Below are 17,270 nucleotides of genomic sequence, written 5' to 3'. Positions count from 1 at the left end.
TCCGTCTTATGGCTGCTTGAGGTAACAGCAACCAATCACATTTTAGCAGTACTTAAATCTACAGTACTACCATCCTGGTTTATATATTGCTAACCCAACTGTTAGCTTACATTCCTAACATTCTCCCCTTTGGGTAAGCAATATATAGAACCTTACAGTCTTATTCCATATTCATCACAACAATGTTTATGTTTTACCGTACCTTGAGCTTTGGTAAAATGATCAGCAATTTTTTCTTCAGACATACAATACTCTAGTGTAATCATTTTACTACTAAGACTTTGCCATACATTCATATATCTTAAGTCAGTATGCTTTGTCCTTGTCTTTGCAGCAAGGTTTGATGCCATTTGGATCGCTGCTTGGTTGTCCTCGTACACAGGAATAGGCTCTCGTACATTAATTCCCATATCCATTAGGAGTTGCTTGTAATAAATCAACTCAGTTCATAACAAGGATAAACATAAAAATTCAGCCTCCATTGTTGATAAACTTAAATGTTTTTGATGAATAGAATAGCCATCTAATTAACACCTTTCCTAAGAATATCACGAGACCTGATGTAGATTTACGTGTAGACACGTCATTTGCCAAACTTGTATCAGCGTATGCAGTCAATCTTAGTTCATCCTCAGGCTCTAAATATAAGGCATAGTGTATTGTCTGTTTAAGATATCTCAATACAGGGTTTAGCAGCTTGCCAGTGCCATTCAGTAGGTTCAGCATTAAACCTGGCCAATTGATTCACACTATATGCAATATCTGGCCTCGGCCAATTGCTAAGATAAGATAAACTACCAATTAGGGATTGATAAATACCTTTATCAAAGACTGGGCTTTTTATATCATCATGGCTGTAATAATCTCAATAGCCTTTTGCTCCATTTTAGAAATCAATGCTATATCATCTGCAAACAATAACAACATTGAAATCATACCATCACTTTCTTGCTTAGATAAACAAGGATCGGCCATTCCAGCTTTAAACCCTATCCTTGCTAATTCCTTCACTATGCATTGATTCCATTCATAGCCTGATTGTTTTTAACCATACAGACTCTTTTTTAACTTCCAACAATCAGTGTTGCTATCAATGCTTAACCCTTCAGGTTTCTTTAAATATATAGTATGTTGCAACAGTGCATGGAGATATGCTGTTTGAACATCTAAATGATTCTCTACATGCCCATGCTTAGCTGCCCAAACTAATGATGCACATAATGTTGTAGCTTTTAAACTAGGTGCAAATACCTCATCAGAGTCATTTGCTGACTGATTGAAACCTTGTGCTACTAATCTGGCTTTATGGGTAACAGTCCCTTAATCTTGTAAATCCATTTACATCCTATTACATTTTGACCTGATGGTAACCTTACATTCTCATATACCTCCATATCTTGTAAAGATTTCAGTTCTCTGTTCATTGCTGATTTCCAAACTATTTGCTCCTCTTTAGGATATGTGGAGAGTTCATGATATGTAGCAGGAACTTTATCTACTTGACATGCTATAGTAGCTTAATATCTGTCAGGTAGTCTTGTTACACGGGTAGAACACCTAGGCAACTCAGGGCTCACCAGTGGACTCTCCTGTTGTGTCTGCTCCTGTTCTTCTAACTCCTTCTGACTTTGCACTTCCTCCTGACTTTGCAATTCCTCTTTAACTTTTTATAGCTGGTCTTTCTATTTCACCACTAGGAAATACCTGGGTTTCAATAACTACGTCATTGTTATATTCCAGTTTATCCCAACCAAAGGATTCAACAAAGCGAGCACTAGCGCTACAATGTACTTTGTTAGTACCTTTTCCCCAAAATCTAAATGATATATGGTTTGCTTTGTAACCTACAAAAAATAATTGCCTAGCTCTATGTTGTCCCTTCAGTCTTACTTGTGAGGGAATATGCACCCATGCCGGAGCTCCAAATGTGTGAAGATAGCTTAAATCAGGTTTTCTACCATGCCAATGAGTGAATGGTAATTCACCAATTGTTGTATTTACCACATTATTTAACACATGGTTAGTACACATCATAGCTTTACCTCACAGTGTTTCAGGCAATCCTGAATCAACTAACATAGTTCGAGCCATGGCTTGTAATGTTTGTCCCCTTCATTCTACAAACGAGTTATGTTGTGGCCTATAAGGAGCAGAACGTTTATGCTCAATACCAGCTGATCTCAACATTGTTTGAAATTTAACATTTGTAAACTCAGTTCCGTTATCGGTTACAACAGTAATCATCTTCGATTTCATTTTTCTTTCAGCAAAACTTAACGAATTAAAGAAATGTTGAAACCTTTCTGTCTTTTCCTTCAGTAAACATCAGAAACCGTATCTTGAATAATGATCCATGATACTCAAAACATAACAGGCACCTCCTAAAGTGGGTTTCATAGGTCCAATTAGATCAGCAAAAGCAACTTCCAGAGGTTCTTTAGTTTTAAAACCATTTCATCTGTTTGCAGGAATACCCTTGCTTTTTTTCTTGACTACACACATTACAACTTAAATGTTTACTGCAATACTTACTCCTTCTGACAATTTAACAGTTTGTTGCAGTATCTTGAAATTAATGTGCCTCATATGCCTATGTAGCAGATGTATGCATTCATCATCTGGCTTCACATTATCATACACTGAGTTAGCTATAAACCATGTGTTAATTTGACAGTAACCCTATTACCTTCCTTTTCAATTATACAGTTATCTCCCCTAAAGATCATTACATAGCCAATATTAACTAGAGCCCTTACTGATAATAAATTACATTTCAGTTTAGGTATATACAACATGGATAAATGCTCATTTGCAAATGAACACTGTGCCATACCTTCACCAGATTCTTTCTCCCTCCAGCCATTTGCCAAAGATATATGTTGCTTGCTGGCAGACATTTTTACAAAACAATTCTTATTTCTAGTAATGCACTGTGATGCTCCACTATCAACAACCTATGAATCATGGCTTATTGTTGCATTTCTAGAGATAGTCAAAGTAGACATACCTAAATAACCATTAGCATTTTTCTTTCTGGTGTTTTGCATGTTTACAGAATCTAGCTATATACCCCTTAGCCCCACAAGAAAAACATTTTCTAACAGTATAGGCCGTTGAAGGTGACTTTTCATGTTGTGGTTTCTCTCTCAGTTGTTCTCTTTCCAACCTCTGTCTCAACTCTTCCAACAGTCGTGCAGTTATGTCAGACAATGTTAGTTCATTTCGAGTTCGGATCTCAAGGGAAGATACTAAATCATCATAACTCTCATCCAATGATGACTGAATGATGTACTAGACTTGATGTAACTCTGAGAAAATAAGTTCCTTTTCATGTAACTCTTGGAAAATTCCTTTCATAAAGGTTAAATGAGCTAACATATCTCCACCCTTCAGAAGACGTGCCCTAAACAGTTTCCAGGTAAATGTATATGTGCACCTATAGTGTCATGTACATATATCTTCTTCAAATTCTCCCAACATCTTGCTGCAGAATTCTCCCCATGAATATGAACTAATTGTTGGTCAGTCAGTCTTAGACTAATTATAGACAATGCTTGTTCGTTGCATCGCTGAAACTCTGCTATCTTCTTGGCATCATTCTCGACATTTGGATCCCAAGAAGTCACGTCTGGTGGATTCTGTACAGCATCCCATAATCCCTCAGTATTTAGGATTAGGCTGCACTTCATAGACCAGGAAACATAGCTTGTTCCATCCAACCGGGTTATTAGTGATAGTCTTGCTGATGGGGCGTGTGCCATCTTCTCCATAATAGTAACACTAACAAACTAAACAGCTGTCTATATACGGTATTGTGTATCAACACCAACTCTCTTTTTAGCTATGTCTGTTACATTCTGGGCTCATAACCAGTGTTAAGTATGTAAGCTCCCCATTAGGAGAGTGAGTGTGCAGAGAAGCGTAATGAGAGTGATATGGAAGAACACGCACAAACCAGCATATAGAGACACTGAATAGTATAATGATCGAACACAGTCCAGTATCAAATAATTAGTTTAGCACACAGAGCAGCTAACGGTAGCAAAAACACAGTACCTCACAATACACCGATCAGCGCCTAACGAACAGAGAGCTAACAGTCATTCTGGCTCCCTCTTATGGATGTTTGAGGTAACAGCAACCAATCACATTTTAGCAGTACTTAAAGCTATAGTACTACCATCCTGGTTTATATATTGCTAGCCCAACTGTTAGCAATACATTCCTAACATAGATATTGCACCCTTGTGCAATGTGGTGTGTGTGTGTGTGTTATGTGACAGACAGATGGAATTGCGTTTACATCTACTTGACAAAAGAAAAAAAGAAAAAAGTATAATACGCTCTAAGTCTGATACATAAATACTAGAATCCTAAATATGCATTAATGACATATAATTAAACAGAAGAAAAACACAACCTTATTTACAACGTAACTTTCACTTGATATTCACTAGGTAGTATTATACATAATAAACATTGGAACGCTGGAAAATATTTTTTAAATGGAAATCAGATATTGACAAAATGAATAAATAAATAAATTCCCTTTTTTCAACAATCAGAGGGAAAGTCATACCTCAATTTGAAAAAGCCATTCTCCCATCAAATACAAACCTCTATTTCTTCCAAGAGAATTTGACCACAAATTTAGATGCATCCTATTACAACCATGAACTCTGAGATCTCAGTATTTCTTTCAACAATGTGAACCTGTATTTTCAATAATAATACTTTAATATTTTAAAATAAAACACTTAAATATTATCATTTCTTTTATTCATATCCAGGGAGATTTGAAATTACATTGCTGATGCTAATTTTCCTACCATTGATATAATTTTTAGGTAGTGAAACAGCTATCTGCAGTTAAGAGAATCTTCTTCTGAATCTTTATTATATTATTTTTTTCTTCAAGAGTCTTGAAGACCAAAATAAAACTGACTTATGTGTGCTTATTAACATAATTAGCTATTAATAACTTTATAGCTATGTCAAAATACTCCAGTACCAGTTATCCCATAACATTAACCAATCTCAGAATGATGTTAACAGAAATAGGACTGCAGTGATTTCAGCGATCCAATGTGAAGGATGAAACATGAATCAGATGAGAAGAAGTCCCTGAACCATGTTTCATCACTTGCTATTCTCTTTCACCTCTACCTTTTAAGAAATCCCACCTTCTCTAGGAGAACAGCTGATAAGTTGGTTAGTTAAGCCCAGTTAAGCACACATCATTAAGACAAGAGTGGAAAATAAAAATGGAAGCAGAAGAAATGAACTTCAGGAAACCCATAGACACCTAATGGGTTGCAATAAAACCATGGAAACAGTGGAATTTGTGTTGGGAGTGCCAACACAAAAGATGATAGTTAATGGTTGTATTCCAAGCTAGATCCCTTTAGAGCCGTGATGGCGAACCTATGGCACGCGTGCCACAAGTGGCACGCGGAGCCATTTGTCAGGGCACGCGAGGCGCTGCCGTGTCAGCTGGCCAGCGCTCATGCGCGCACTGGCTAGCTGAGTTCACCTTTTTAAAAGCTATTTTTCGCCTTCCCCAGGCTCCAGAGGCTTTATAGGAGGCCCCCCCCCCGGGTTGACTTCCGTGTTGCTCGGAGGGTGGTTTTAAGCGCTCCAAAGGCTTCAGGGACCGTCTGGCGGCTTCCCCGACGCCTTCGGAGCGCTTAAAACCACCCTCCGAGCAAACCGGAAGTGAGGAGGGTGGTTTTAAGCGCTCTGAAGGCTTCAGGGACCGTCCGAGGCTTCCCTGATGCCTTCGGAGCGCTTAAAACGACCCTCCGAGCAACACGGAAGTCACTTCCGGTTTGCTCGGAGGGTAGTTTTAAGCACTCCGAAGGCTTCAGGGAAGCCTCCGGACAGTCCCTGAAGCCTCCGGAGGGCCTCCGGGGGGGCGGGGGAGGCTTTTTTCGCCCTACCCAGGCTCCTATAAAGCCCCTGGAGCCTTGGGAGGGCAAAAAAAATGTAAAAATGGGGGGTCGCGCATTGTGTGCGCATGTGCACTGGGGGGGTCGCGTGTTGCATTATGGGTGCGGCATGCCCGCACTCGACCCCCCTGCGCTCACCCCACTTGTGGCACGTGAGCCAAAAAAGGTTTGCCATCACTGCTTTAGAGAGTCCATTTGGCTGTTTGGTAAAGGTCAAGGTTTCCCTTGCACATATGTGCTAGTCATTCCCAACTCTGACTCTTTGGGTACACTGCAAATACAGATGTGAAACATAGAATGAAGTATAATGTAAGCCTCTGGGGAGCTATAAAATAGCTGTAATAGAATAGTAGAATAAGTAATACAATAAATATATAGAAATAAGAAAACTCACAGAAGCACAGCAAATAAAATTTAAAAAGATAGTTTATATAGATACATGTTTTAAAAATCAGTGTACAGATCCTCAGTTTTGTTGGTTAATAATTTTTGTTTTTCTGCCATAAATTGTTCCCTGAAATAAGGTAATGTTCTCCCCTGTGGTCTCTACCATATCCCCCAAAGAACCAATTAAACCCATATGACAAGCATCAAGAAAAATATTTCATCCTTTTTCCTATTTCAGTATTTTTTTTCCTCAAAAATTTGCAAGGATTACAAAGTAATCCCTCCCCCCCAAATAAGATATATACAGAATAAGATACAAGGATTAGAAGATCCCTAGACACAGATTTTTGAATGACTGGGAAAAACAGCTAGAAAGTGAAGAAGAACTGAACATCCCAGTGAAAGGGGAGGGCATGTACAGGGAGGTACAAGGTACATAATGTCAGAAGAATAATCATTCCTTCTAACCATGATGGTGAGGTTGGTGATGAACAAAATGAGCAGGCGGGAAAGTGAGCTGCTGTGAAAAGAGGTTTTATTTTGGGAGCCAGGAACTCCAGTGACAACAGAGTTGGATTCTGGTCATCAGGATGATTGTAAAGGAGAACAGAATGATTTTTATACCTTTCTGGACTTTTGTTTTTGAAATGCTTGGTGGGGTATTTGATTAGTCTAATAATGTGTCTTTTTATATTTTAATTGTCCCTATCTGGTTTTTTGGGGTACTATTTTGATGCAAGCACCACTCCTATTACATATACATTAAAATTCCCATTTATACATGAAAGGGTTAGAAGATAGCCTTTGATGGTACTGCAAGTTTCCTTTCATTAAACTGGTAGATTTGACTTCTGGGAATTCTTGATGACCTCAGGATGTTTCAGTTTCCCAATTCTTACTGGGTCTGAAGAACCTCAATTATTCCTTGTTGATATTTTGGATTGAACTTTTATTTTATTTTTATTTTACAGTCCATTTTTAAACACAGGATGGCTTTCAAGATTCTAAAAGAATAATTGCAACCAAACTTGAGGAATTGATTTCCTGACTGGCCTATTTCAAAAAAGCTAATATCTCCTCAAATTCAGAATAAGATTCTATATTACAGCATGGTTATAGTAACACTTGCATTTCATCACAGGGTGCCATTATCAAATCCACAATGTCATTTTCTCCAATATATTTGCCTTCCCCCACAACTAATGGCTAATGTAAATTGTGGTTGTAAAATGTGGCTGGCAAAATATATGAAAGTCACTAGAGTGATTTTCCAGATGAACTGCCCTTTCTTCACAGGACAGTTCTGGAAACTCTTTGGAAGCCTTAGATTGATGATTGATGTGCACTTATTGAACTTAATGTTGGCTTTACAAAAAAAAATGGAGGCTTCCTTTGTTTCTGAATTGGTCTTTCCATACATCATCCTTAGTGAAGCATGCAAACTAGGGTCTGCATTTCCTGCATTGGATGAGGAGAGCATATCTTTGTCCTTTTATAGAGACACAACTGAGAACATTTTAACAAATTCCATCATTGCTTCGTTTGTTGGCAGCAGTGCCTCAGATAGAAAGTCCATACAGAGAGTGGTAAGAACAGCCAAAAAGATTATAGAAAGCTCACTCCCTATTATTCAGAATACTGTGGGAGATATTCTTCTGGGAGGAGGTTTCAAAGTACTATCAGATTCTGTAATAGCTTTTTTCTTTATGCCATCCATCTGGTAAAATCACAAGATTCTTTTTTCTTGCCATATACATGTATACATCCAAACTAAACTGTGTTGTTTCTTTATGTCATATACGTGGGTATATTCATAATTTTGTATTTATTTATTTATTTTGTCATGTTTATATAGTGTATTCTGGAATTAGTGACCTTTTCAGAGCAATTTGCCGGAGGGAAGAAAACACTAGCTGAAGAACAAAGAAAATGAAACTTCACTGTTTAAGGAGGGTTTGACTTTGCACAGATTGTTTGATTTTGCACCTGGACAGTTGTGGAAGAAAAGAAGAATGTCTTCTTTTTTTTTTTTAAGCATAACTGGAATATTGGAGCTGGATTAGAATTGGAAAATAAGAAGAAACTGTGGAACTTTAATTAAAATTACACAATTGAGATTTATTAGAAAAGGGCAAATACTGTAAATTTTAAACACTATGAAAAGTTCGGAATTTGAAGAAATGTGTGAGATTACAAAAATATTCATGAATCACTAAAATTAAAAGAGAATTCTGAAGTTAAAAATTAAGGAGAAACAAGAAGCGAAAGAAGAAGGAAAAGAAGGAAAAGAAAGTAGAACTACAGAAAAAGCAATATAAAATTTAAAAAAACAGACAAAAGATTTCACTGGGTTTAACAGTGGCACAGGGAAAATTTAAAAGGGGGGATGAATATAAGTGAGGTGCATATTGCCTGCCATGTTATATAGCAGATTAATGGAGTTGTAATAAGCATTGAATAGTAATATATTTGTAATAGAAAAAATACTGAGATTATGAAGAGAGAACTAAAAACGTGGGGCATGTAATGATATATAACTATACAATATTATGATGAGAATAGCTGGAAATTGTAACCAGGCTCACACTTCGCCCAAAAAATAAGCTTGGGCGGGGGGGGGGCATAAAATATAATTGTATATGTATACCAGTATATAAGTATATGTATACTTTTTTTAAAAAAAAAGGAGGATATGTGTTAAAATTATTAATATGAAAGATGTTTATTAAAATGAAATTACTAACACCATCAACATTAAATGGAGTCTGCTCAGATGCTGAAATACACCATGCAAATGAGATGAAGAGAGTGGAAGGGAGAAGAGACAAGAGGAGGAAGAGAGGGTTTAGGAGAGAGGGAAGAAGGGGGGAAGGAGGAGAGAAAGAAGGAGTGGAAAGAGGAGAGAAGGAAAGGAGAGAGGAAGGGGAAGTAGAGAAGAACGACAAAGGGAAGAAAGGAGGTAGGGAGGAGGAGAGCGGAAGAAGAGGCAAGAAAGTGATGGATAGGGTATAAATATGGTGTATGGAGAGCAGAAGAGCAAATAATCTTTGGTGGTTGATGGTAAGACAAAGTGACATAATATTGAATAATACAAAATAGTGTTGGTTATGTAATGGTATACATATGGTTACTTATATAAAAAAAAACTTTGTAAAAAAAGATATCACAAAATAGTGATTTGGCTTTTTCTATGTTATAAGCAGCTTGGATGAAACTCAATATTTCTCAAGGACATATCACTAAGATATCATCCTTCATATATATCTATCTTCCCTTCCCCAAAAATATTAGACTAGAGAACATGCCTTATCTCTTTCATTTTGTATTAAGTTGTAAGACTTCTAAAAGCTTTTTTGATGTTCTAATAGAATTAAGCATCCTCTTAATTTAATTTCTTGCTTTTTTATTTCTCATGGTTATCAAAATGTATATGAAATTATATCAGTTCACACAGAGCTTGCACACCCTGCCATATGTCTGGTCCTGTCAAAGCACTTCTAAAGAAAAGAAATATTCTGAGCTAAAGAATCTGAAAACCGGGTGGATTTAGAAATTAAGGCATCAGGCTTTAAACCAGAAGAGAGAGACTTCTATTCCATCTTAGGAGTCTAGCCAGCTCTATGCCTTTATTCCAATCCCTTTTTTCAGACTTTGAATGGGAGCAATGGCAAACCCCTTCTGAAAAAAATGTTGACAGTGAAAGTATAGGGACTTGTCCAGGCAGTTACTAGGAGGCAATTGCTTGAGGCTATCTGAAAGGAGAAAAATATCAATGTTTGTGACGAAATGACCATTTGAAAGAGGGAAATATTATAGAGGATTATATATTTTGTAAACTCTAAAGCTTTAGTTAGCCATGTTATGAACCAATCAACCAATCAATCAGAATAGAGTTAGGAGGGACATTGGAGGTCTTCTAGTCCAACCCTCTGTTCAAGCAGGAGTCCAGTCTCTTCTTAAAGTATTAGAGGGGAGTCATTTCATATGGGACTGCACAGTGAAAAATAGAGCACATTTAAACCTCCTCTGCATTTTATCTGTTTTCCCCAATTACATAACCATCTGATACTCACTTCACTAAACATAAAGAAGTGTGAATGTATAGAATGCCAGAGCTGCCAAATATCCATATTTAGCATCTGTAGAGTACATTGACAGTAATTACAGGTGCAGAATAGAGGCTAAGCTTTGCCTCCATCCAGATTATCATTTTCTACAATATTTTCACATAAGTAAAAGACAGGAAAAAATAAAAATATATGGTGAATGGAATATAAACAACATTAAAAGAATTTGTCAGAAGGAATTCTTAACACTGTCTTGAATATCACTGCATAAGATACAACTATAAAAGTAAAGCAACCTAGTCCAACAATGATACCGACTACTAGAACTCCAACCTCAAGTAGATTTAAGCCAGAACAGGATAGTTTTAGCAATTGTGGAATTTCACAGAAAAATTGGTTGACCACATTAGAACAAAAAATGATGGAAAAAGTGGCAGTGATATGCAACATTCCATAGAGAATACCTGTAACCCACACTATAATTATTATTTCAGTACAGTATTTCCAATTCATCACCATCTCATAGTGCAATGGATTGCAAATGGCAATATAGCGATCATATGCCATAACTGTAAGAAGGGACAAATCAGAAGCTTCAAAGCAGAGAAAGAAAAAGCATTGAGTAACACAACCAAAGTAAGAGATGTGTCTGGTGTCCATGAGAGAATTGATCATGGATTTGGGGACAATGACTGAAGCAATGCCCAGATCCTGCAGAGCTAAATTCATGAGAAAGAAGTACATAGGGCTGTGCAGTCTGCGGTCAAATGCAACTGCAGAGATGATGAGAAGATTTGTTGTTACAGTTGATAGATACAACACAAAAAAGAAGAAGAAATGCAAAAGCTGCAGATGCCAATTTTTTGAGAATTCCAGGAGCAGAAAGTAAGGCACTGTGGTTTGGTTGTCCATGTTTCATTTATGACAAAGCTGGCATGACTGCAAGGAAAGAAAGGAGGGAAATTCAGTTAGATAAACTTTTGGAGGTGGCATTTTGATATGTCATGAGAATAAAAATGTAAAGCATGGACAGAATGTAATGGATAGAGATATTAGAGTACACATTTGTCTTTTATTACCCATCTGTATTAAAGAACCAACTATCAACCACACACATTTTCCTTCTTTCCTCTTTTCATTTGTGTTATCACATGTAGTGATGAAAAGCATTGCCTAGAAGTTGAATAAAGTCGGTTTAGGTCTATTTTCATCAATGAAAGTTTACTTGGGATACATCCTTATAATATGTCTGCACTCCTACAGGATTGTGGTAGGGTTTGAAAATTGGAGAATCCTATGTATGGTGCTTTGTGCTTCTAGAAGAAAGGCAAACTTAGCCAATAAATATAAAAATAATTTGCTATATCTATTATTTAGAAATCTTGAGAGCAAACATTTGCTTCTTGTATAATACCTCTGTATGTATTTATGTAAGTGATGGCAATGTTTTTTCCTCAATTTTCCTACCAGATATTAGGCTAAACTAATAGAATGAAAAGCCTTTAAACTAATACATAAATACAAAATTATTAAACATGTATGTAATAGCATATTACTAAATAGAAAATGATATAACAAGTTACAACATAACTGCTATTTTGATATTCACTTGGTGATAAACACACAATTATACTGTTAAATACATTTAATCAAAGGAGCTAAAATATTAACAGAATAAATTAATAAATCCCCTTGTCCAACAATCAGAAGCTAATGAAAACTCAGTTTGAAAAGGCAGTATCTCATCCAATACAAACCAATGAAAATGAGATACAATCTATTGCACCTTTAAAGTCTGATATCTCAGCATTTTTTTAACAATGTTGAATGCCATACAAGCACATTTTCAAAATATTATTTAACTTGTTTAAAAACAGAAAAATAAAAACAGATTTCACCATGCGTTTATTTTATTCATATACAGATTCATAATAAGATGACTTTGCCATTGCTAATTCACCTATTAGTAATCAGTTCATACATGATGATTTGGTCCAAATTTCTGCAAATTATAACTGGCTTTTCTTGTTTATAATTATATGGAAAATGTAACAATGTTAAATACTGTATGTAGTTAATTCATTATTTAAAGTCTACACAAAAATATTTCCAAATTGTATTCTGTTTCATTATATGTTTAAATATACTGTCTGAGTTACAAATTCTGAAAAAATACCATCAAATCAAATCAAATCAAATTTTATTTGATTAGCCGCAACCCTCTCCCGAAGGACTCGGGGCGGCGTACAATCACAAGGATAAAATACACATAGGACACACATACATACGAAAAAACAAGGACAATTACATTTGTGCATGGAGGAGAGTAGACCTGCAAGTGAAAGACAATAAACACAGCTAAAAACACAGTTAAAACACAGTTTAAAATCCCCTAAATAAAATTGCTGAATTAAAAACCCCTCAGGAGCGTAACGAAGTTATGGTTGGGCCAGGCCAGATATTTGAAAAAGGTGGGTCTTGAGCTTAACACGGAAGGAGCAGAGGTCTGTAGTGGTCCTAATATCCGGGGGGAGGTCATTCCACAGGGCTGGGCCCGCCACAGAGAAGGCTCTGCTCCTAGGCGCCGCCCCATGGCATTGTCTAGTGGACGGCACCTGGAGAAGTCCCTCTCTGTGCGAGCGAATAGGTCGTAGGGATGTATGGGGCAGAATACGGTCCCGCAGGTAACTAGGTCCTGAGCCATGGAGCGCTTTAAAGATCGTAATCAAAACCTTGAAATGCACTCGATAGACCACAGGAAGCCAGTGCAGCTCGCGCAGGTGTGGTGTCACATGGGAGTACCTGGTGCTCCCCATAATCACCCGCGCGGCCGCATTCTGGACCAACTGTAGTCTCCGAGTGCATTTCAAGGGAAGCCCCATGTAGAGAGCGTTACAGTAGTCCAGGCGAGACGTCACCAGCGCATGGGTGACTGTGCGTAGAGCGTCCCGGTCCAATAGGGGGCGCAATTGGCGCACCAGGCGAACCTGATGGAACGCCCCCCTGGCCACGGCTGTCACATGTTCATCCATGGACAGCTTGGCATCCAGGAGGATGCCCAAATTGCGCGCCCGCTCCACGGGGGCGAGTTGAATGCCCCCAATGGCCAGAGATGGAATTATCTGGTTGAACCGGGGAGCCGGAACCCACAGCCACTCCGTCTTGGAAGGGTTGAGCCTGAGTTGGTTGTCATCCATCCAGACCCGTACGGCTTCCACACACCGGGACATCACTTCGACGGCCTCGTTGGGGTGGTTCGGGGTGGAAATGTACAGCTGAGTATCATCAGCGTACAGGTGGTATCCCACCCCAAAACCACGGATGATCTCACCCAGCGGCTTCATGTATGTGTTGAACAGGAGTGGCGAGAGGACCGACCCCTGTGGCACCCCACAGATGAGGGGGCTTAGGGTCGACCTCTGCTCTCCTGCCAACACACGTTGCGTCCTGCCGGAGAGGTAGGAGCCGAACCACCGCAAGACGGTGCCCCGGATCCCCAACCCCTCCAGTCGGTGCAACAGGATACCATGGTCGATGGTATCAAAAGCCGCCGAGAGGTCTAATAGGACCAGGATAGAGGAACAGCCCCTATCTCTGGCCCTCCAGAGATCATCTACCAACGCGACCAAGGCCATCTCAGTGCTGTGCCCAGGGCGAAAGCCAGACTGGCGCGGGTCTAGATAATCATTCTCCTCCAGATGTCGTGGAAACTGAGAAGCCACCACACTCTCCACAACCTTCGCCAAAAAGGGAAGGTTGGAGACAGGACGATAATTGACCAGCTCCATAGGGTCCAGGGAAGGCTTCTTGAGCAAGGGTCTCACCACCGCCTCTTTCAAGGCGGCCGGGAGAGACCCCTCACCCAACGAAGCGTTCACTAGGTCCAGGAGCCAGTCGCGTGTAACCTCCCAGGATGCCAGTACAAGCCAGGAGGGACACGGGTCCAACAAACATGTGGTAGGTCGCAGTCGCCCACGCAATCTGTCCAAATCCTCGATGACAACCAAGTCAAACTCCTCCCAAAAAGGTTTCTCAAGACTCGCCACTGGCGTCTCGACTGGGCCACTGAAGGGGACCCAATCCTTCCGGATTTGAGCGACTTTATCCTGCAGGTATTTCCCAAACTCCTCTGCCCTGCCCTGTAAAGGGGCCTCCCGTGGCCTCTGAAACAGAAGAGAGCGGGACACCCGAAACAGGGCGGCAGGGCGGTTCTCTGCGGATGCAATGAGAGCGGCACAATATTGACGTTTGGCCGTTCTCAATGCCACTAGGTACGTCCTTAAATGGGCTCGTACCTGTGCTCGGTCAAGTTCGGTTCGGGAGGATCTTCAACGACTCTCTAGGCATCTCTTGCGGCGCTTCATCACCCTTAGCTCCTCGGTAAACCAAGGGGCCAGGGTGGATCGTTGCCGCCGGAGAGGCCGCAAAGGCGCCACCCGGTTCAAGGCCCCAGTAGTCGCATTATTCCACGCGGCCACCAGGTCCTCTACCCGAGGGCGGGTCAGGGCTGCAGGAGGTGGCCCAAGCTCCGTCTGGAACCTGTCTGGTTCCATCAAGCGCCTGGGGCGGAACCATCTAGTGTTCTCCGGTTCCGCCTCCCCGCAGCGAGGAGTAGCACCAGGGAAGTCAAGACGGAGGAGTGAGTGATCTGACCATGACAAGGAGTGATGGTTAAATTCACTCCTCCCAGATCACTCAACCACTGGCGAGAGACAAAAACAAGGTCCAAGGTGTGACCTCCCTCGTGTGTCGGGCCCTGAATCATTTGAGTCAGGTCCATGGCTATCATGGAAGCCATGAACTCCCGAGCCCCCTCTGATGCTTCTCCCACCGACGGCAGGTTAAAATCCCCCATCACTAAAAGTTTGGGGGTCTCAACCGCCACCGATGAGATCAGCTCGAGGAGCTCAGGCAGGGTCGCTGATGTATGGCGGGGAGCCAGGTATACTATCAGCAAGCCCATCTGCCTCCTAGGGCCCCTTTTCACAACCAGGGATTCACATCCGGATGTCTGTAGCACAGTGGACTCCCTCGGCTCTAAATCCTCCCGGATAATCACTGCTACCCCACCGCCCCTTCCCCGGGCCCGGGGCTGGTGAAATGCTTGGTAACCTGGTGGGCACATTTCCACGAGGGGTAACCCTCCCTCGTGGCCCAACCAGGTTTCCGTTATTCCCGCGAGGTCCGGCTCCCCCTCCAAAATCAGATCGTGAATGAGGGGGGCCTTATTGACAACGGACCTCGCATTGCATAACAACAGCCTCAGGCCCTGGGCCTGCAGATCCTGACCACCTAGAACGCGGGGGTTGGTACAAGCGACCGGGTGTAACCAGCACCCACGGTCTCCCAACCGACTACGGGTTGTTAGTCTGTCCTCGTATCTGCCCCTCGCTACGACTGTTGGAATCACGAAGCCCTGTATGGGAATGATATCCTCTCCCCCCTCCTCCTCTCTGCTCCTTCTGCTCAAGACCCCGCCTGGTGACCTGGCTCCGTCATCGCTCCTGATCTGGCCCACCCCCCCCAACCCCTAAACCCCTAAAAGAATTTTAAAAACATTTCACTAAAGGTTACCATAAAGTAACCTTTGTTCTCTTCCTCCAAATTGCATTCCATTATATCAGAAAATTACATTACAGGAATGAGAGTGATACTCTTTTTGTTAAACTTTTAATATAACTGAAATCTGTTTCTATATAGATGATATATTCATGCTTTTAAGAGTATTAGATATCTTACCCTGAGTAAATGCTGTCTCATTATCTGCAGTCACAGAGATTTCTATTCTGAATTTTATATTAATCTTTCTTTTGTTTCTCTCAAGAGACTTGTACACCAAAATAAAACTGACTTTTGTGTGCTTAGTAACATAATTGGCTATTAAGAATACAATAGCTATCTCCAAATACCCCAGGACAAATTATCATATCACATAGGATAATAATATCACAGACTGTTAACAGCATTGGGGCTGAAGTCATAACAAAAGTCCAGATTGTGTGATGTGAAACATAGATCAAATGAGAAAATTTCCCTGAGGCATGTTTCCTCAGTTCAGATTCTCTTTCACCTCTAGTTATCCAAAAAAATTGCATCCTCTATTCTAGATGCCATGGCTTTAGCAAAGAACTGAAAATTGGGCTAGTTAAACCTAGATCATTATGCAGTGGTTGAAAATTTAAGCCTTCTTGTAAACAGTAAAAAGCAGAAAAGAAATATCAGGAAACCATTGAAATCTAGTGGACTGCCAATAGTTACACAATAGGATATGATCTTATTTTCTTTTGACCTCTGAAATAAGCATTGGGCCTTATTTTTGGGGAGGTCTTATTATTTTTGAGGTGCAGGAAGTGGTCACTTCATGGCTGCCGCTCAGTGACGTGCGGTGAGGTTTATGGCTGGGGAGGCTGGTGACATCATCAGGAAGGCGGGGAATGGGACCACGTGTGCTGGAGGCTGAGGCTGCCTCAGCCTCCAGCATACATGATCCCATTCCCCACCTTCCTGAGTGTGTTCCGCCGGCTTGCGCTCTGCAGTCCTCGAAAGCAACTGGGGAACGACGAGAACCTTCCTGCCTCTGCTGGACTTTGTGCGCTCCTCGCGACTGCAATAGATGTCCAGAAGTGGCAGAGGCTGTTGGGCTGGAAGCCCAAACCCCATTAGCCACAAAAGCCGCTTCTGGACGTATATCCAGGCTGCCTGATCCTCCATCGCTCGCTCGCTCGCTCTTTTGTCCGCCCAGACCGCCTCGGCGTCGCTCTGGCTACATCCGGACCGCCTCGGCGTCGCTCTGGCTACATCCGTCTGGCTGCGCCCGGGAGCTACGGAGGCAGAAATGTTGTTGACGCTAATGGATGACGAAGCCACG

General features: G+C 40.8%; 1 protein-coding gene across 1 annotated transcript in view; it reads right to left on the bottom strand.

Annotated features, from left to right (window-relative positions):
- LOC309401396 (olfactory receptor 14C36-like) overlaps positions 1-11,314 on the bottom strand; it is a gene marked incomplete at both ends in the record, with an annotated part of 29,354 nt that extends 18,040 nt beyond the window's left edge. The window contains one exon of the mRNA XM_081970465.1: positions 11,021-11,314. Coding sequence (XP_081826591.1) covers positions 11,021-11,314 — 294 coding nt within the window. The remainder of the gene's footprint in view (positions 1-11,020) is intronic.
- Positions 11,315-17,270: the final 5,956 nt, after the last annotated feature.

This window comes from Natrix helvetica (genome assembly GCF_964273705.1).
Source record: "Natrix helvetica genome assembly, chromosome: Z".
Taxonomy (NCBI): Eukaryota; Metazoa; Chordata; class Lepidosauria; order Squamata; family Natricidae; genus Natrix; species Natrix helvetica.
This window is presented reverse-complemented; position numbering and strand designations above follow the sequence as displayed.